The 22,480-nt window shown below is 38.5% G+C and overlaps 1 protein-coding gene across 2 annotated transcripts; it reads left to right on the top strand.

Annotated features, from left to right (window-relative positions):
* The first annotated feature begins 2,786 nt into the window (after positions 1-2,786).
* LOC117816213 (secretory phospholipase A2 receptor-like) lies at positions 2,787-8,796 on the top strand. Of its 2 annotated transcripts, none has more exons than XR_004631909.1 (2): positions 2,787-2,926; positions 3,027-3,109. XR_004631909.1 is itself a non-coding variant. In XM_034688385.1 (2 exons), exons 1-2 carry the CDS (start codon positions 2,897-2,899, stop codon positions 8,325-8,327), a joined length of 345 nt encoding a protein of 114 aa, XP_034544276.1. In that variant the 5' UTR covers positions 2,787-2,896; the 3' UTR covers positions 8,328-8,796. The 2 variants fall into 2 exon arrangements, 1 of the variants encoding a protein (XP_034544276.1); XM_034688385.1 differs by lacking the exon at positions 3,027-3,109 and adding an exon at positions 8,013-8,796.
* Positions 8,797-22,480: the final 13,684 nt, after the last annotated feature.

The following is a 22,480-nucleotide window of genomic DNA, read 5'->3' as shown; positions in this document are numbered from 1 at the left end:
ACTGTTTGTTAAACGTGTTCAGTGTAGATGTTCTTAATTCCTACAGTGTTGACGGTCAGTGAAGGCATCAGGAGAGATGTAGAGTGTGTAAGCGGGAGAGAGGAGAGACAAGAGGAGAAGTTCTTCATTCATTCAAACATTGATTGTTGCTTTGTTGGTTGGCGTGGTAACGGCCGACAGTGACCGGTAAGTAAAGCTCAACGTGTTCACGAATCGGCTCGTCATCCCTACAGCGTCCGGACAGACGCTACAGTACATCTACATTTCTGTAGGACTTACTAAATGTCATTCATTCTGCTGCTTGTCAGAGCCCCGTGGTGAGAGCTTTTTAGACTCTGATCTGGACTACAGTCCTGAGCAAAGCACCTCATCGGGTCAGAGGGGACAGGCCCGAGGTCGAGCGAGAGGGGCAGTTAGGGGAAGCAGCGGCAGGAGACGGGGACTAAGAGTGCACGCCGGGGAAATGTACGCGCAGGAGGCGGGCAGAACGGCAGGACGGGATTTGAATGGTTTAAATTTTGGCACCCAAAAAAGGCTGATTGGTTGTTGTTTTCCCAGGTTTACTCCGGCTGTAGATAGCAGCTTTTCTTCGCTCTTTTTTAAGAACACATTATGTATTGATTGCCATCAGGACATAAAGAACATTTTAACCAATATAACAAAAAGTGTATCTAAATCTGATTACCAACCCCAGCTTTAAGAGCAGATGGAGAAGAAAAAGCAGAAACATGTGTTAGAGAGTGATCATTTAGCTCACAGTCAGTTAATTTCACTCTCTTTTTTTCTGACCTCTCCACTTCAGGTAAACCTCAACTCCTTCCTAAAAGACAGAGAGCTGTTCAATACAATTAGCATTCCTTATAATAAACTCAATTAGCTTCATAATTCATTGTTATGGTGCTCAGAGAGTGCAGTGGGAGAGGAAACATGCTTCTGAGTCAGGCTCACAGTGGCTCACTTATACAATGTGCTTTCATTCTATTTGACCTATGAAGCTTAATTTCCATGAATCCAAGCATTACCAGCGCTTATTTGGATAAAGCTTACCGTATTTGGTTTACACAAACAAAAACAGCTGTTTTGACTCTTGACATATGAGAAGCTGTCCTTCCATTTATCTTGATCTCATTGCCAGCAGTGATTTCACCGCAGACTTACAGTAATACTGGGACAATAATTCTTCATACATCACTGATATCAGCCTTTATTTTAATATCCTCAATATCTTTTGTGTTTCTTCACTTAAGATGCGTTGCCCACATCTGTCAGATTGCAATTCTTCACCTTTTATTTTCTCCATTATTGATTATTGTTATTCAGAGAGCAGCATGCGGTCATTTTTTATCCCCCTGCTGTTCTTCAGATCCCCAACCTGAGCCATTATTCATAATTATTTCCTGCTGAGCAGAAGAACATCAATTTCTTGTCCAAGGCCCTGGCTGGCTTGTAAATCCAGGAACAAAGCATGAGCCTCTTAAGTACCCTGGTGATTTACTTGTCATATTAATAGACTGAGACTGTGAGGCCTTAAGCATTGGTTTCTTCATACTGTAGAGTTTATGTATGATGATATGTTGTTAAGCACTTAAAATGAATGGGTTAAATTAAAAGACTTACAAAGTTTAAGGAGATTCATGGAAATTATATGTTCTGATTCTCACTTTATGACCAACATTTAAACCTGTTACAACTACTTGAAAAGTTATGATGATGCTCAACAACTGTAAATTATTCAACAAAGGGGAAAAGCAAAAGTGAGGCATCTCATTCATTTAACAAACCCACATATTTTTAAAAATTTTGCATGTCCCCCCAGTCTACTGACACCTGAGTGAGAAAATGTAAAACCTTTTTTCTATTAAAAAAATACTGGAGTTTACCTTGTTAAGCAAGCGATAACTCATGGAACAGTCATCAACCAGACCTGCTACAAAGAGCCATGCACAGGTTTTTGAACTACACAAGTAAAGCACTAGCATATTTGCACTGTACAAATACCATTCCAAATAATATGAGTGAAGTCAGATTGGGTCAGCTGATAGAGCGGGCAACCAATAAGGGTACAGTCCTTGTCACACTTGTCATAGGATTGATTCACAATAGTAGCATGATTTGGTGCATGTCATCCCCCTGTAAACATTTCCTGTCCCTCTCAAGCTGTCTTTTTGAAATAAAGCAAAAAGCCAAAAGAAAAATGTTTTTAAAAATGATAGCATAAAAAATATGAGTGAAGCCAAAACAACATTTAAACATAAGCCACTGTGTTACTGCTTTGGTTGGGAGATTTTTAACAGGCTTGAGGATGGTGTTAGTTGTGTGCTGCCCTTTAGAAATTATAACTGATTTGCAACATATCTTTATAACTGTTTAAAAGTCACAAACACTTGTCTCAGATTGTATGCAACATTCAGATTTACTGATCATCTAACATGCTGCGACTAGCAAAAACAAAATATAATACATTCACTTTTTTAAATAGGCTCTTTTGTGACTTTGAGCCAGGTTGATGTGTGTTTGAATACAAACAGATTGTGTCAGACTGTCTGTATAAAGAGCCAAACTGACCAGTAATTGTAATTGTGGTAGAGTACCAGAGGTCAAAAACTCCAAAGGATAAGTTTAATTAGATGTACCTGCCGATAAGTTATTGTAAGTGGCCAGAAACGGCAATTAAATTAAGTTAAAATTAAATTAAGTTAAAATTAAATGTTAAATGTTCCGGGTTGGAAGCGGGTACCCCGGAACTGATCGGAGGATCACAGCTGTTCACAGCTGATCAGCAGCAGAGCAGCAGCTGTGATCGGGCAGAGCAGCAGCAGGGATCTGTGCGAGTGGCGTGTGTGCAGTCGGGGAGGCTTTGTAGTGATCTGTGGTCGAGATGGTTCTCCAAGCTTAAATGTTTTGCACCCTTGGTAGGCGAAGCAAGGTATGTCTGTTTTTAAATCAAAGTGAATCTATTTTTATACGAGAAACGTAATGGTGTGTGATGATTTTTGATAAAATGTTCTTCGTTTGTTTGCTTTTAGTTTCACGGTGCGTGCTGGAGATAAATAAATATATTGCACCTGTCGAACTCAACGTCTAATCATTTGCCAAGGGCTGTAACAGTTATGGATGACCTAGCCTTGAGCCAGGGCTAGACAGCCAGGTTACATCACTTCCCTGAACCCACACCCACTTGAGCCTTATGCAAAATCTATCCTGTTCATATGAGACTGGTATTGACCTTCCGTTGGCCTTCAGCCTCAGATTCAGCTTCTATTGGGACAACTCCCTCGCAAATTTAACTATTGCTTACATCCAGCTCATAATAGATACTAAGTATTTAGGTTTACGTTAATGGCACTTGTCTGGAGCAAAGAGTGTTGTGTCTGATTTTAGTTCATGAAGGTTTCATTGTGGAGTCGTGTGTATTCATTTTGCAGTTGAGTCAATGACCTCCATCCTTAAATATTATTTTATGTTTCTATGTTAATGAGTGTTTACTTACATTTGTGACTGATATCATCCTATTCAGAACATTTGGCACTACATGAATGCAGACGTGTCAACAAATTGCAGTCAGCAAACTGCAAACAAAGGGTGCTGAAACAAAGCCACATGTAGCAAGATATCATTTAAAGGAAACTGTATGACATGTACCTGGAGTTGAAAGGTTGACAAAAAGGTTAGACTAGTGAACTAACTGGAGGGCTGCTTGTCCGGCTGGCAAACGGAGGAGTATAATAGTATAAAACTAGGGATGTATTGGGCCAAAAGATTACCAGGAATATTTTTTTCCTCATTCCAAAAATACAAACTTATCTAATAAAAACAACCAATAAAAAGGTCTTTCATTAACCATCACGCTTACACAGTCCAACACTGTAGATGGCAGAATGCAGTAGGTATGCAGAGAAGAAAAACAAGTGCAGCCGTAACAAGCTGAGTTAAATTGGCATCACCCATGATAATTTTATCACTGTTTCAGAGGAGTATAACAGCATTGCAACTGGCAAAACGTGTATCCACAGAGGAGGAAAATACATACATATTTAATCCTTTAAGTTACGCAAAAAGTCATCATTTTAACAAAGATGTATTCTAGGAATATGAAGCAGCATTAGCCACAGCTATCATCAGCTCTAATAAAAAGGCAAATGCTGATCAATTTGAGAATTGCAGAAAGTTTACCAGATACAACCCAAAGCTAAAGCAATTTATGTCAAAATCATTGAATTTATATGGAGCCAAAATGATGACTTTAATGTTTGGTATTGAAAATAAAATTTGGCATTGAAAACACACTCTGAAACTGAAAAAAAAAACATTGGCATTGAAACACTTCTATTGAAAAAAAGTTTAACGGCATCAAAACAGGTATTGGCATTGAAAACGTTTCATTGAAGTTAAAATCACAAACATCAAATTTTATATCATTTAATTTATGGCAATTTTTGAATTCTAATTTTTTTTTCAATGACAATCATATTATTTTTCTTCGATGTCACTTTTTTTTCAATGACAGATTTTGTTTTCGATGACGTTTTTCTTTTTTCGAATGCAGTTCTTTTTCAATGATTGAATTTTCAGTTCCAACCTTTGGTCACCGTTTTGGCGTGTAGGGGAGGGTTTGAGGGGAGGGGCTAGGAGGGCGTGATTTACAGGTAATTTGCATAATTTTCAGTCACGTGACCACCGCAGAAGCCTGGAGGGCAAAAAAGATCGAAGTGACATGACTGCTTCCATTCATTCAGACGTGTAAAACCGTCTCTTCCTTACTGAAAGGTTACCATCAAGCCTCGACACTAAATATCAACCTTCTCCTTAACTTAACCGAGTACACTTCATCACCAGAATGTCAGGATAAAAGTGTCAGACTGTGAACAGCGACGTTATTACTAAGCTAGCGTTAGCTAGAGGTGTCAACATGTTAGCATTGGAGTTGTAGACATCAATCCACGCACTGCAATGATGTATGGAGTACTACATCAACTTGATTCATACAGTGATTAAAATACTCTGTGTTTACTTCAATATACCGTTAATGAAATGTTCGTTTAAAGACGTATGGACTTTATCATTGTTTTGTTCCCTCAGCAGGGACAACAGAGCGTCAAATATAATGAATCCACATCTCCTCCTCTCAGGGTTTTATTTCTAAGATTGGATTCTTACAGGGATATTTCAATGTTTATGAAGTGGGGTTGTAGAGTTTTATGTCACTAGTAATTGTACTAGCCATAACGGACCCCAGTCAGCTCAGCTCCTGTAGTGAGAAACTACAGGAGAAACAGCAACAGCTAGGCTACAGTTTCTGCAGACCCGGTCAGTCCTGCCACGTAACTCAGCTCATTTTACAATACTCTGACCTGAGCACTCATCTCGGTTTAGATGTACACTCCACGTGTGATTTTATTCAGCACTTCACTTTGACACCAGAAAGCCTGTTTGTTTTTGCATTATTTACTGACACACCACATACGTGCTCCTCCGCCTGCAATGCACTGATCAGCTGTTCAGGTCTGCAGCTTCAAAGTCATAAAAATACAACTAAACTTAGTAATGAGGGATTCTGACTGCGCCGATGTCATGCCGTTTACTGCAGACACACGTGGACACCTTCATGAGCCGGACTTTACAGAGGAAAGGGAGATTCAATGCACCGGAGGAAAAAGCGGAGGAACTGCAGAGCTAAACTGGAGAGCAGGAGAGATCCAGAGTTACCTGGTGGTGCAGGTGTGTAAACTGTGAGCTAATGCACACAGTTTACACACAATGAACAGAGAAAACTTCTTGCTGTCACAAGCAAGACTCAACAATAGTCTTCTTCGACCTTTGGGAATTAAGATATACCAGCAGATCACAAACTAGTGTGGCTAGTATCTATCGGTAACATGAAACTCATTCAACCCCACATCAAAAACAATAAAATATCCCTGTAAGAAGCAGAACCCGGGCTTGTCTCCTCGTCATGTACCTGATAAACAACTGTTCGGCACTTTTTAAGTGTTTAAACAAGTAGTTGGCAGTAGAGTCAGGTCATTTCCCTGTAACCCTTAGGTAGTTAGCATGGACTGTATGTGTCCTTGCCCGGCAGGGGGGGCGTACCATGAGTCTGTGACGACACGTGAAAAATGATGCAAATCACGCCCTCCTAGCCCCTCCCCTCAAACCCTCCCCTCCACGCCAAAATGGTGACCAAAAGTTGGAACTGAAAATTCAATCATTGAAAAAGAACTGCATTCGAAAAAAGAAAAACGTCATCGAAAAAAAAAACTGTCATTGAAAAAAAAGTGACATCGAAGAAAAATAATATGATTGTCATTGAAAAAAACATTAGAATGCAAAAACTGCTATAAATTAAATGATATAAAATTTGATGTTTGTGATTTTAACTTCAATAAAACGTTTTCAATGCCAATACCTGTTTTGATGCCGTTAAAAAACATTTCAATAGAAGTGTTTCAATGCCAATGTTTTTTTTTTCAGTTTCAGAGTGTGCTTTCAATGCCAAATTTTATTTTCAATACCAAACATTAAAGTCATCATTTTGGCTCCATACATTTACACCACTTGATGACAAACCTTATCCAGTTGAAGATCAAGGATTACGTCTGCTAATGGGGTATTTTGAACCTCAGTTTTCATGTACATATGGACTTCTAATGTTAGTCCAATGAGTATACTTAGTATGAGGGACCAGTGGTGGGAAAAAGACACATTAGTGTCTGCACAGGAATGCTCTGGTTTGAAGTAAAAAAAAAAGAAAAAAAAGAAAGGCAACTTAAGAGTAAAAAGTGTTCTTTGTTTTGTGTGTTAACAACAGTGATTTCAGTTTGAGAGTAAATAATGTTACTTCATGTGCATGTTTGCTAACTTAATCTTAGCTTTCCTTACCCTCAGGTGTGTAAAAACTACACATTTTAAGTTACACAAATGTAAAAAAAAACAAAAAAAAAACAACAACTTTTAAATCACCTGTAATCTTATCAGTATCAGCTGTCAGGAGCAGGTTACTATAGCTTATAGATCCTTTTTTTTTGAATGGTGTTGAGTATTCCTTACACAAATAAGGGAGAATTAATAGTTTTTTTTAGATATGAATTAAAAGCTACACTACTTTTTTTTCCATACTGGAGCACATGCAACTAGAATGTCAGCAGTGTCACCCTAAAGTTTCTATCTGCCCTGCTGGCATATAAACCTGACAATAAAACTCGTCTGGCATTATTCCTTACATATGACCTACATGAGTAATGTCTCAGTAAAGGAAACATATTGATGTCAGCTCCATTTATGGCTGCAGCAATAATTTTTGAAAGACATTTTTATTTATACTTCTATTTTTTTATGTTTTACTCTCCATGATGTTATCTTTCATTGCCAACAACTCTCGGGCTCAAATGCACTTTGTTTCACTACTTACCTTTACTGCTGAACATTTCTCTTGTGTGTGAGCAGGTAATTTCTTTTTCTCCAATCTACCATGAAGATGCTTTGCTTGTGGCATATGCAAATTCATATCCTTGATGTTGAGACTATAACAACACCATCAGAGAAGAGAAACAGCAAAAGAAAACAACTTCAGCTCAAGCTACAGCACAGCAACCATGAAGAAAACAATCTTACTTGTCTTTTTTTGCACAGTTGTTGAGGAGGGTTTAGGAGGACATGTTTTTGTTTCTTTGGAAATGAATTGGCTTGATGCTCAGGCTTACTGTAGAGAAAACTACATTGATCTGTCCAATGTTGTTAGCCAGAGTGATCAAGAAAGTCTACTAGCAGCTGCAGGTGAAAACATTATCGCTGGATGGATAGGTCTCCAGATTGAGGCCATCAACAGCTCAGTCTGGAAGTGGTCAGGAGGTGGTCTCATGACATACAATAACTGGAGTAAGGGACAACCCGATAACTATTGTTTGAGGGAGACAGTTGGACAAATCTGGAAAAATGGAAGGTGGAATGATGAGTATTCAGTGAGAAAGCTGCCTTTTTACTGCATTGATTCTACCCTGATTCTGGTGAAGAAGACTTGGGAGGAGGCTCTGGAGCACTGCAGAGAGACCCACACTGACCTCACCAGCCTGCACTCAGAGACTGGGACCAAACACGTTCTGAGAAGGATGAAGCACAACAACATCGCTGAGCCAGTGTGGATCGGCCTGCATTTCCTTGGAGACCGCTGGCTGTGGGTGGATGGTGACCCTCTGGTGTACGAGGCCTGGCCAAAAGGAGGAGATCAGGACCACCAGTGTCCGATACGGAAACGCTGCGGAGCTTTAACTAAAGAGGGAGTGTGGGAGAACAGGGACTGTCAGGAGAAACTCAACTTCATCTGCAAGTGAAAGCTGCAGAATCAATTTTTGGTAAAATAGTTTTGATAGCTTTGATTTTGTAGAGTCAGTTACAATGTATAGAACAGAAAGAAAAAAAAATTGTGGAAGACTCTTGAATTAAATCTAAACTTATTGTGCCTCTGTAGTTTGAAGGTGCTTTATGATGCCTTTATAACTCCTTGTGTAAGGACCCGAACCTGTACCTACTCACACCTCTTTGCTTGGTTTGTCATTTTGCACTTTTCTTCTCATGTTACATAAAAAGTTACCTTTGTAATCTAAATAACAGTAACTTAGGTGTGACCAAATGTTTAATAGTTAAGAGTTGTTCATTAGACTTTGATATATGTTAATGATAAAGCAAATAAAGCTTGTCTTACTAATCTCATATACTGACTTCAATGTAAAAACTTTGTAAGTAATAACATTAATTGCAGTGTGCTGTGTTTTTCTTGTTAATATACAGTAAGTTATTTCTGTTTTAACTCTGGAGTCAGCCTTAAAGATTATATCGTTGATGAAATATTTTGGAAATTCTGAAAAGGGGAATAAATCAGAAATCAGAATAGGCTTAAACAGGATTATGACTTTGTGTCAAACAAAAAATAAACATCTTTTGTTTGAGATATCTCTGTTAATATTATTTACCAGTGTTTCCAGACATGCAGGGTTACAGAGCTGGCTTATCATTTCACTGTATTTTTTATTCATTGTAATAATGCATAGATTGGACATAATGATATCCAGCGAGTAACAAAAAAAAAAAAGAGGTTAGTTTTCAATGTTGTTTCAACATTTATATTCATTCAAGTCAGCACAAGTGGCTCCTCGTCTCTCCTGTCACTCAGTACGATGTAAATTTCCCAACTACATGCTAATTAACTTGTTGGAGACTGGAATAACCATCCATGCCGTGCCCTCATGCATATTACTCTCGGGCTGACTGTTAATCCCTCCTCCTTCCGCCACTATGGGAGTCAAGTTTGGCTGTGTTTCCTGTCATCCTTTTAAAATTGCCAGCCATTACCGTGTCTGTTGGATAATCTTAGGCATTTAGTGCTTAGACTTGTGCATAACTGAGTTACAAAAATGTCAAAATTCATAGTATATCAGTGACTTATACATCATAGACTTATTAGCTGATCATTGTGCTGCAGGCTGAGGAACAAGTGCTGACTAATGTTTCCGGTTTCTTAACATACGGTTCAAGTGGGCCGACATCCCCTGTGACAAACACACAAACTATTGACAAGTACTTTGTCCCACCCCGCTTCAAAAATAATCAACTATCCCTTTAGAGTTGAGACATGGCAGAGTTGAAAATTATATTACAGCTAAAGACTGTTTGTTAAAATGGACATTTTCAGTTTGGATTAGGGTGAAGCCAAGAGATAGACAGCATCCCCTGCTGACTGTCTGTAGTATAGGTCACAAACCTGCTTAAATCAACAACTCTTAGAGGCTTTTATTTTCTAGCTCTGTCCACCAGTCTGTAGGACTGGAGAAGCCTTTTGAGGGAGAGGTGAAAGTCTTCAAGAATTTCTACCAAGTCCAGTTGCCTTTTTGGATCAAACTTCAAAACGACAGGACTGTTTACTGATTTAAATAGGTCTGCTCAAAAACATTCAATCCCTCTGATATTCAATGCATACATGTTCACAGAACTATCAAAAGAGAGATTCTTCAAAAATGTAAAGGACAAGTTTGCTTCAGTTTGTTGATACCACCATTACAGGATGAAGACAGAACAATAACATGTCAAAACTGCACTCCCTGCTGAGTGTTTTCTGCTTTTAGGTGAACATACATGCTTGCTGAAATCCTGCTGTAATGAGTGGTTTCAAAAGTATAATTTTTGCTTTTACGTGATCATACACCTCTAATCAATTTGCTACATATTAACTTTTTGGAGGGAAAACAAAGACAGCCATACATTTCTCTACCCCTCTATAATGAGGCCTTGCCATTTGAATAAAGCACATACAGCACTGGTCCTCTTTTAGTTTCTCACAAGCTTAAATCTGTATCAAATACATCCAATTCTATTCAATTTAGAGACCTACTCCTCAGCCCATTGTCATCCCATTGATCACACACACAATTCCTATAACGGTCTCTTTTTTTTTTTAAATCATCAAACACTTTGCTTCAAGCACACCCTCTTTTAAGTCTCAGCTCTTCACATCAAAGGATTTTAAAGGAATCTATTCACAAATGTCCTCAATCTTACAAAGCAAAGAAAAATATAGCACTATGTTCCCATTGAACAGCACTATTTGTACCGTAGGCCAGCTCTGCCCTATTTCCAACCGCTGCACTTTACATTCCTCTATCATCATCATGTTTCCATTTATGCCCCTGGAGCTGATACATGTGTGTGGTAGATCTTTTCCACCTACCATTAAACCTCGTTATTTATTTGCAAGAGGTGCAAGAGGTTTTTAAAATGTTTAACTTTAACTCAGTCCTAAAATGAACAAAGCAAGAATAACTGTGTGCTACACAAAGTACGTACTGATGGTTGTTTGTTGATTAATTGACTACTTGCAGGGCTATTGGATGAACTGCTGTAGCATGTTAGCTAACTGTTAGCTTACTAGTTGACTGATAGTCAGTCAAGACTTTTTTATCCGCTTTGTTGAATTTCCCTAGGTATATTGCTCACCACTGTAGTACACTACACTGTTCAATAAAAGGTTATCGGACAGGAAAAATAAGCTCTACAGGTGTAAGCGTTCTAAAGGTAAGATGGTAATCAAGTTAGCTCAGTAGTTTAGCTCACCAATTATGTTACCTTACTTATTTCATATATACAGATTTATAATTTCAGCAAAGCATTTATTATTCCTAAAATAACTATACAGCTTTAGGTTAAATAATTGAAATGCATTTTAATTCAATTGAATTTGATGATATATAATAGTAACATTTTAATTGTAATCTTGACTGTCTTAAACTGGCAAATGTCACAACTTATAAAATCACCTTATTGTTTCTGTAATGTCAGGTTTTTAGGTTTTAATAGATGCCTGAGGCGAGTAACAATACTGAAAGAAAGAAAAGTATCAGGGAAATCGATTTGTGGTTGAAAAGTAGCAACAGATCCGCTGGAAACACAAAGAAAAAGGGGAAAAACTAAGGCATGACAGAGCCAAAAAAGAAACCCTTCATTATCAACTAGTACCAGCTGGAATACATGTTCATGCAACGTTTGAATACCCCAATGATGGTGATTTCTTCATTACTAGTAAACAGTTGCATGAGGCTACTTGTTTAGTTTTGCCTATATTCAAGTGAACATGATTGCAGTGAGAACAGCCAAAGGTTCTGGAAATAAAGAGATCTGTGTATACACTGGGCTAGCGTGAGAAGGTCCCAGAGGGTATACTTGGTTTTAAGATTAGAATGCCTCTGTACGAGATCAATAATATTGTGTAGTAACAACCGCTGAAAAAAACTTGAAGAAGTCATAGGAAAAAATAATAGCAACAATAGACAAAAAAAGGTTTGAGTAATCAGTATTTAATTAAGGGCTAATTAGTACTCAAAATATTAGCCTTTTCTTTCATTTAGTACAGATTCCATTTATCTTAAGAATTTAAGCATGGTGAGTTCTTGGTACAGCGGAGTACACACAAGACAACTGGGCCAATTTTAGGCCTGTAAAAAATGTTTGGCTCTGAAAATTATCTTACCAGATTTCTCTGTGGTGAGAGGTATGTTGGGAGTGATTTTACTTCCCCTGATCTGCTTGGAAGATGATCATGGGTGCACAGATTTCAAATCGTACATATTTAACATGATCAATACTTACTTTTGTGTTGTGTTGGGGGGAACCCTGTGGACAGCTAAGCACACACTCTATAGATTGTCACGTGGATTGAAACGATAGCCAATTAGGAAGCTGACTGAAGAAGGAAACTCAACAAACGCAGCCATGGCAACAGTAGTAAACAGGAAGCATAGATTTAGATGGATGTCAGACATGGAGAACCAACTTGTTGATTTATGGCAACTACTTAAGTTTGCATACAACCTGTCCTGTAAAACATACCGCAATCAAACTCATTAGGTGACAGGATGGACAGAATTAGCAACTGTAATGGATGTATCAGTTATCTAAGCAGTTAACAATGTTTACTCAGTTAACTCTAAAGTCACATTTGATTGTGACAGCTTTTGAAAGATTTCTAGTTTGGAGAGTAAGGTCGAATAGAATCTGTTAGTATGTGGTAAGCTGTTCTGGTCATATTACTGCACTCCACACTATAAGAACAGAACTGTTAGATCTATCATCATTTTGGTCATTTTCTACTTCTGTTAAGATTTTAAGTGTGGGCCAGGCCTAAGCAGACATTATAGTTAGGACTGATGTGCTGTACTCTGCACTCTGTTACTTAGTGTGTGTTACTTAGTGTTTTTGCACCTGTTGATTTGTGTGCACTGAAATGCTTAACACTCTCCAGACAGTTCACAGATCTCACTGTCCCTGCTGCTTTATCATCACTGTGTGATACATTTTGGCTAAAGTAGTAAACATTCTTGTGATATTGTCTCATAATAGAAAATGTAGACTGTGATGGTTTTATCATTCATTCAAAAACAGGCTTCAGTGTGTCCTTCATACATATTTTGGGCTTGAGGGTTGCTGCCTATGTAAGTAGCTCAAGGTGCCTGGCTAAGTGGAATATGGACAGATTTTTTTGTTCCTCTGAGGCTGTTTTCTCTCTTCGTCTTGAATAAAACACTCCCTCCAATGAATTTACTTTTTTTTCCTCACATGCACAGAAGGGCTCATGAATGCACACTTGTAAAGAGTTTGGCTGTTCTTTGTTTTATTCATAGCCTTCAGCTTATTATGTTAAGAGAGGGATTTTAAAGTAGAAATGTGGACTTTTCTTGTCTCACTCCAAGCATGACATTCTTCATGAAATTGATATCTTTTATTCAGTATATGGTCTGATATAGTTTGTAAATGTAGAATATGAGACAACACAACACATTTTTTACAGATAACACTAACTTCACTGTCACTGTACAACATGCAGGCAAAAGCCTAAATGATCAATTGAATTGAGTTGAAACCGTTCCCTGATGTTGAGCATGCTGGCGCAAACTTTCTTTCTGTAATGACTGACTGAGACTCTTTGATAATAAAGAGACAAACCCTTCCTCATGAAGAAAGGACACATCAGGAAAATGACATATGAAGAGGAAGGTCTGATAAACTCGGTGACCTCATTTGTGACAGCTGGAATTTCTATGAGAAGGAGATGTAAAAATGGTTGGTCTTCAGCATCAGATGTGGGCATCCTTTCTTGACCTTTACTCAGCTTTAATAAGTGGCCTTTGACCTCCCCCTTGATGCTCTAACTGGTTTTCATCTGCTGTTCTATGAGCCATTGATCTCAAAGTCTTTCCCTAAGCAGAATCTTTGTTGTTTCACTAACATGGATCTCATCAGAGCTGAAATAAAGGATGTGCCATTGATGTTATCCGTCCATCTTTTGTGATCTAGTAGACTGGCTGTCCAATTAGTTATTTCTAGGGATGTCAAATGAGTATTTTTGAAAATATTGATTAATCACTGAGTTTCAAAATAGTTCATATTTTAATCACATTTAAAAAATGCTATTATTTTGCATTTCAACATTTTTTTTTGAACTCATGTAAACAAGCTAAAGTAGTTAAGTTTGATTAGCTGCACCTGTATAATTAGCTCTTAGGTCATAGCACAAACTAAAAGTACTTTGGTGGTATTTTCATTTTGTGGACACAAAATGCATACTGCTTTTGGTTGTCAACAGAGCCCTCTAGGAGAATTTTAAAGCAATACAGTGTGTGCAATTCAGAAGTGCAGTGGTGTTGTTATTTTCAATCACAGTGACAGCAGTAAGACACTTGGATGGCTAAACTATAGTCTTTCTTCTTGGTTATGTTCCAGTTTGAGTCTTATTGTGAGTATGAATGTTGTATGAAGCATTGTTAAAATTACTTGCAATACCTGTACCTTATGACTCTGATGCTGGACAGTGCACAGTCGGCAGAATTTGAGAGATATTACCCCTCTGCAAAGGTCCCAGAGATCGGGAAGGAGCGGATATTCCATCCTTAAAGTTAAGGGAGAATACCCAGAACTTGCCACAGCGGCACTGAAGATATTGTTGCCATCCCCATCCACATACTTGTGAGGTCACATTTTTAGCACTGAGGGCCACCAAAACAAGGCTTCTCAGCAGACTGGATATTATAAACATGCTGTGTCACTCACACACATAACGCAGTGCTACGACTACCCAGTCTCCAGAAAACAGGCTCAGGGCTCACACTAATGGTGAGTTAAGTTTCGATTTTCAAGCGTATTCTACAGTAGTTCAAGTTGTTTTATGCTTATATTACTTTACATATCTTAACATGATATTAGTAGAGTATTTCCATAAGATGTATAATAATTCCCCCACCCCACCGCTCCATCAGAAACATGACAGCTGCTGTCTGGTTCGGCAGTCAGAAAGGTTGGGAACCTCTGCAGTAGATAATGTGGGTCCAAACTAAAAAAGAAAACTGAAAATGCTCTGACATCCCAGCCAGCTAGCAAGTCCTGTTGCGGATCTTGCTAGTCCACGCTTAACTAGCCACACCCAATTTGGTCTTCTATGACAGGAAAAAGGTGCTCTGCAGTGTAACATGGAGTATGTTTCATTTTTATTAAGTATTAATGATGTGAAGCTAATTAGAACAAGCCCTTCAAAAGTAGTGATGAGAAATCCATCAAGACTATAAACACCATTAAAATTTTGGCTTTGGACTGATTCAATACAACTCAGGTTTTTAACTATTTGAGACAAAAGTGTAATAAATGTAACTTTATTTATTTCTGTTAATAGCTAATATCAAAGAGTCACTTGTTGAAGTGGATCATTTTTCTCATCTGCCAAGTCTTATTAGAGGTGTAGTGCCAGAAAAAATTTCAATAACCCTAATTACCAAACAGCCTCTTCAGAGTTTCACTTCATTTCCTCCATAATTTAATTCTGATGAGCTTCAAGGTTCTGTCATGCCTTCTCAATGTCCCCAGTTACTCCATCCAAAAATTCTTCACTGTTCTGTACAAAAAAAATGATGCTATAAACCTGTCCAGCAGGAGCTCTGAGGTTTCAAGATTTCCAAGGGAATTTCCCACAATTCCCCACCGCAGCTGCAAAGGAAGCAGTTGGGTGCAGGGTAAGGAAGCTGAGAGGGGTCATTCATCTTCATAAGACCCTCATTCTGTCAGGGTCGGGGCAAGCAGAGGAAGAGGAAAAAGAGGAGGGGGAAATGAAGGATGGAGGGAGGGGGCAGAGAGGTAGGGGTTATCTGTAAATGCCGCAGACTGAGATATCTGTGTTAGTCTGCAGCTGCTCATGGAAGGTAACGTGGCTGTCAGATGTTGTATATCTCCATGGCGTTGGAGAGAAAAGGACAAGTGCATGTGAAGAATGTGTAGGAAAGAAGGGATGGATGAGAATGGGGGGAGGTAGCTTGACAGGGAGGGTATTTTTCATTTGTGACTGATGGTAAGGGGGGTGGTTTCCAGCAATGTTGAAAAAAATATTTTGTCAAGGAGACGCTGCATGGACTTCAAATCAACTTTATTTTCATTACATGTGCATAATATGAAAGTATATTGTCAATACAAGATGGTGCAAATTGCTAATCTGGCAATAGATGGTTGTAGAATGGTGCAAAAGAGTCTACAGTCATAGCAGCGCTGATATGCTCAGGTGAAGTACAGCACATTAGCACAAAATGCAAATTCATATTTCTAACAGTCATTATATCATGGAGATATAACTTTATGTTATGTTAACCTTCTAAGTTCAACATGGTATTATGTAAGCATGCTAACATGAGCTAATTAGTGCACACTGATGTTGGCAGTTTTGCAAGTGTTTTATTGTGAACAAATGAGTAAGACAAGCTAACATTTTACCTGCTGTCAGAGCTAAAATTATATTTTCAAACACTTCAATAAGCCACAGGTACTTTAAACCAAACATGTCACACTGTCAGTGGTGCAAGAGGAAAAGTCAGCAGGATTTATTCTGTCATGTCAATAAAAATCAGCACAAATGTTTCTGCAAGTCTAGACCATAGAATGTATGGACAGAACAACAGTTTAATCAAGTGAAGCCACAGATTTAAGAGCTCCCCCTAGTGACTGGCTGCATTATTGACTTAATATAGTCTACAATGAGCTTTTTGTTCTTCCTGATTTTGAGGTTATCAATAGAGCACCACACTTAATTCTGTGACGCATAGCCTCCTTGTGGGCCCCCTCATTAACAGCATGGTATCATCTGTAAACCTAGTGATTGTGTTACATCAGAGAACAAGCACACAGTCATGTGTGAAAACAATATAAGACTTAAATGTGTTTATATATAACTATACATGTTTTACTTCCAACTGCTTATGTAAATCTCTACTTGAAATCTGTTGTTCTCACTTTCTTTACTCTGACACCTGCATATATGCAAACAAACAGTATAACTGAGGAAGGTAAATGACTGGCTAATCATAGCTTCAAGGATGCTGAGGGGGCTCGACTTTTCTTTTCAGCCAGGGGAGCACAGTAACCAAAATGCTAGTGTGCGTCTCCAATATGATGTGACTTGTATTTTTTTTAACATTTCATACACTTTTATGGGGCTAAAATTGATCAGCTTATGAAGAACAAGCTGCCATAATTTTGCTCTTCAAGCCAAATACTCCCATATGTGTGAAATGTAGCTTACAGAGCTGCTCTGATCCACACTGCCTGAGAAGAGCTTTTTCCTTCCCTGACAATCGGCGTCTGTGAACCCCAGTGACTGCAGAGGAGGGGGGCCGTCTAATCAGGAGACCACGGGTTATAGGAGACAAGAGCGTGCTCCGAATAAAACCAGGTTCAAGGCGGCTGTGCAGAACCTGTCACGGACTAGAGGAAGACAGCAGAGATTAGGCAGAAGAGGAAAACAGGGACAGAGAGGAGGTTGAGGTTTAGTGCGGAAGACAAATTAAAATGTTGTAAGGGGTGAGATTGGTGTTAATAGCAAAATGGCAGGAAGACAGTGAAAGATTCTTCCTTAGCTACTACACCTACTCACAGTCTGTTCTGGAGAGTTTAATAAAGTATCAGTGAGGGTTGATCAGGAGAGAAGAAAATGAAAGCAAAACAAAAGTAAGTTGTGCAGCAGCTATGGGGGAGTGATAGTAAAGACCTGCAATTTAAGAATGATGATATTCTGCAAATTTTTATAATGTGTGCTATTGATCTAAGATTAGAAGGTGTGGTTGAAGCCACATGACTGCCAAATGCTAATCAACATCTCCATCTGGTATCAAAGGTTTCATGGATACAAGTTTACTGGGTAATCAACAAGTTTCTTTTGTGTGTCTTTGTTGCTTATGTTGACTCCACAGCTGAGGACCTTTGTGCAAAGCGTTGGCTCAAATTCTGCCCTGGAGGTATCAAACTTTTTTTTTTCCCCATATATTTGAGTTTGGCTCCATCTTGTGGAAAGATAAGAGCAGAGTTGGCTTTCTTACAAACCAGGACAAATGTTGTATCCACTTCTTTCTTCAGAAAGTTCCACTAGGGGGAGAACTGGCTCCAAGGAAGCTGACTTGGATTGCAGTCCACTGTTTGCCAGTTCACATCTGTTCTCTCCAGAAAACTGAGTCCTGCTCTCTTATGTAACTTTATGGGACTCTGTAAGCTTTGACTGTGCTGTTCATTAACACGGGAACCAAATGTCGATGCCAGATTTAGCACATATCCCATTACACATCATAATGCTATGTGATTAGTTTGGCATGCACAAAAGTCTTCACTTACTTTCCCATGCTTTAGGAACGGCCTCTGTCCTGCTATTATTTTTAAAGGAATTACACACACTCACACCTTTCTCCTTACAGTCATCTGTAGCACACATAAATAAGGTTATCGTGGGCTTTACTTTTCCACTGTAGCAGCAGAGGAACCAGTTTAATCATCCTGTCACTACCACTCACACTTTTTCTTCCTTCCTTTTCTGTCAGGACTTGACTTCCTTCTACAGTCTCCATGTCATGCTCCTATTAGAATGATAACATTAGAATTGTGTTATGCAACATGTATTTCTTCACATCTCCTCTTATGTATTTATATATTTTTAAAGTATATGACCTTGGTATCATGTAATTTAGTTCATGTGACCTTAAAAGTGGTGTGGGCTGAAATACCAGCAGTCTGTTTTTGTGTTAAACAGCATACTGCCTGACTACAAGAGACCCCATTAGGGAAGACCAGAGCAGCAGCGGGGCACTTTGCTCACTCCTCCCCTTGAAAAAACAAACTTTCTTACCATGAAACACCTGTCGTCCCCCCCTTTTACACACTTCTCCTCCTCCCATCTGGCTCTGTTTCTTTCTTCTTCCTCTCTCACTCCCCTTAACCAAATTTTATTCACAGTTATTTCCTCTGGACGTTCCCTGTTTTTCTACACCTGCCCTTTCTCCTGAAGTTGTCTCCCTGCTTTGTGAATCTTGTTGCACCCAGTTGTGCACCTCTCAGGAGACACAGCATGTGCAAGAATAAACAAATAATTCACCCATCTCCTCCACTGGCATCTCCTTGTTTTGTAGTCTCTATATTAGATCTGTGTATCAGCCCATCTCCTCACTGTTGTTCCTTCAGGGCCGTCAGTATGTTATGAGGAAAACTGCAGTTAATTAACACTTAGGTTCCAAGAGCAACAAAAATGTGCCAAACCCATATTTTTTTTAAAGTTTAGCTTTTTGAAATATGTTGAAGAGTTGTCACTTTTAGTCCTAAAACTAAAATCAAAAATACACTGTATAAAAATCTAAAATGAAATGAGTCCCTGAAGTCCCGAATACATTTTTATATTATCTTGTTCAAACAAGTTATTAGCTTGTGCCTACCATGGATACAGTCTATGGTGCCCACACGCTATTTTCTTGTACGCAAAAGTTTATCTTGTGTGAAAAAGATACATTTATTGTCCTCACAAGATAATAACTTGTTCCCATGAGATAATGACTTGTGCATACAACATAATTATCTTGTGAGAACAAGTAAATATCTTGTGTGCACAAGTTAAAAAATTTTACTTTGGGGGATTTCATGGGTTCCATAAAGAAACTGTTCATCTTTTAGATAAGCTTTTGTTTTATGGAAAGTGAATACAGTAACACTCTTGCAGCATATCCTGTAGTGTTTCTTATTTAGTGTCTGATTTCTAAATATTCATTGATAGAATATAAGTACTGTTAGAAAGCTTTGACTAGAGGTGAAGCTTTCTGATGGCATTAAGCTTGCTTTGGAGTTGCATGAGTTTGATGAGGGAAAAAGTTTTTAGGTGAAAATTTTGGGGTAAGAAAAAAAGTTTCATGATTGAATCTTTCCATATGGCAGTTAGCCTAGCTTTGCACTAAGACTTGAAACAGAGGATGGAAACCTTTTGCATTCAGGTTCTTGTCCACATTAAATATCAATCGTGTAGTTCCAGAGCTTGAAACAGGCTTCTCTGTCTAACCTGTTACCTTTTGAAAAACAGGTCATCTGTTTTAACCCTGTCTCGAAGACTTGTGCTTTGTTTATGTTACAAAAAAGTCAAATCTTTGAGTAAATCATCTGAACAGCTTTTTTAAAAATTATGCTTTTTGTAAGAACTTTAATTTGTTAAAACTTAAATTCTGATTTAATAAGGAGCAACTTTTCTGACTGTGACTCAAGCTCTGATTAAATCTGTACTTGGAGAATAGTTATTCTCATCCCCTGGACTGTATACAAATGTATAATTGTCTAATATCGCCTCGAAACAGAGCAGACAAAGACAGACTATATAACCATAAAACTTCTCACTGCTTACATACAGTATTTTGTCCTCTGTATAAGAGATAAAGGTCAACCAGATCAGACAAGTTTAGTATATTACATCTCTGCCAGCCATCTGCTTCCCTCTAGTTCAGCATCAGTGGAGTAATTAAAAACAGAAGCAGTCACAGGACTTTGAGAACACCTGGAGGACCATGACCACAGCAGGATTAAAATAGACAGGCCATGACTTTGTCTGCTTGGTCACACCATTAGAGAAATGACTGACAGCTTCCTGAGGTGGTTTCCTTTTTTAAATCAAGAGTCATGACTCTAGTCCACAACCCCTCATCATGTGTTTTTAAGTTAAACAACAGCCAGACAGGTAGCTGCAGAGGTGCCAGATCTCCTCAGGCCTATTTGATAGCCAAGTGTATCCTATTTTTCTGTTGTCTTTTTTTTATCAAACCATACAAGTGTATAAAAAAGCAATTTGTTGTGGTTGGTTATGTGACTTCTCAGAGTCTCCACAAGTTTCTTGGCAACAGTTGACTAAATTAACTAACTGCTATCTGTAGTTTCAAATTTAGGTCTACTGTCTACTCCAAAAATGTTTGACAATGCCTCAGAGGAGAGCCAAATCAAACAAAAGGATCTACTGGATTTTTGTTTTGTATGATGGCAGGTTAAAGTTTTAACTATTACAATCCCTAATTGTAAAGCTCTTTTGTTTTGAAAGGCAGCATGAGTTTGTCAGGATGGAAGTCAGCTCAGTGAATCACAAAGTTTGTGGATTCGCCAGAGGCTGGTGCAGATTTAGTTTGGAGAAAACAGGAAAGATGAGCAGCTGTGGATGCTTGCTGTGTCTGTAAGTCATATCCATCTGTTCCTCTTGTTGGGAATATTTTTTAGGGCCCTAATGAGAGTTGCCAAGTAGCCTTGGGCCAAGCAATTGTGCTTTCAAACTAAAATGCATCACTTGGCAAAGTTGGAAACACCAAATACACCTAATGTCACATGGCATGTCCCCAAATGAAGAAGTGGGTCCATCTGTAGTTTCTACAAAACAATTTATGAGCACTAAACAAAACAAATGTATGAGCAATAAACAAATGTCGTACATACAGCACAAAAATATATTTTCATTTAGATTCTATGTAGATTAAGTTGTAAAGAAAAAATGTTTTATATATGTATCTCTTCTATCAAAAAACTTTAACCTATATAGGTTACATTTTATTTTAAAACTGGATCAAACTTATTTGTTAATTAAACAGTACATTTATTGCTTCAGACCAAGCTTGATGTTAATTTAAACCATTACCCTTTTTCAAACTGAATTTAGGTTATTGATTATTCTCTTGCATTAGTTTCAAGTTTAACCATTACACCAGCACAGAAGTTTCCAGCACCCAATTCAGCCCATCCCATGAGAGTAACCATGTGTATGAAGTATGGCTTTTAAGTCAATTTATACATTGACATAAAGAGCTGGTACATAACTTTTCAACCTAGACCTATCACATTTCTCCCATCAAACAAGGCCTCTGTGTTAGAGCAGATGTGGCCGAAAACCTGTGGTTGAAAAGGTTGAGAGCTGAGTAGGAGCCTAAACCTTATATGAGCTGCCTTTCAAACAATACTGTTGCTTTTAACCTGGACTCCACCATTCTTTCCCAGTGTTCATATCCTGATTATTTCCATGTCAGAACCATGTGGTTAGGTATGATAGTCAAAGGAAAGTCAGTCCACATGAAATTAAGATAAAGCATACAGAATAACAATCAAAACGTACCTTTTTAAACGTGTGTAAACACTTGTTCTCAGGTAAGCACAGAAAAGGGGAGTGTTGCCTCTCTCAGGAAACTGCTATTATCTTACTATTTGCTTAATGCACTCCACTTTCATTTTCTGCCTTGGCACCTACACTAGTCTGGAAAAACAGAGAGAACTCCCTCCCACCCCCTTCTGTTTTTTTTTTTCTCTTGGAGGTGAAGGTCTCAATAATGTTACCATGCTGTCTGGCCCAGCTGAGTAAATTTACTTAGTGTTAGCACAGTGCCGGCCACAAAAGCAGGAATGTGCCAAAGTGTGACTTGAAAGCGGCAGTAAGATTTTAATTTTTAACCCATAAAATAAATACAGAGCTGCCATGCGACTTTTATGAATGGCTGCATTCATTCCATAACACGCCCTCCAATCGGCAAAGTTTCCCAGCGGTGAAGCCACGCCCATTTGGAATGTCTGAATGTCTTCCAGCGCGTTGATTGGGTGTAAGTATGAAGGAGGCGGGGCCCCTTGAAGTCTCAGCAGAAGATAT

This window comes from Notolabrus celidotus, chromosome 7 (genome assembly GCF_009762535.1).
Source record: "Notolabrus celidotus isolate fNotCel1 chromosome 7, fNotCel1.pri, whole genome shotgun sequence".
Lineage (NCBI taxonomy): Eukaryota > Metazoa > Chordata > Actinopteri > Labriformes > Labridae > Notolabrus > Notolabrus celidotus.
This window is presented reverse-complemented; position numbering and strand designations above follow the sequence as displayed.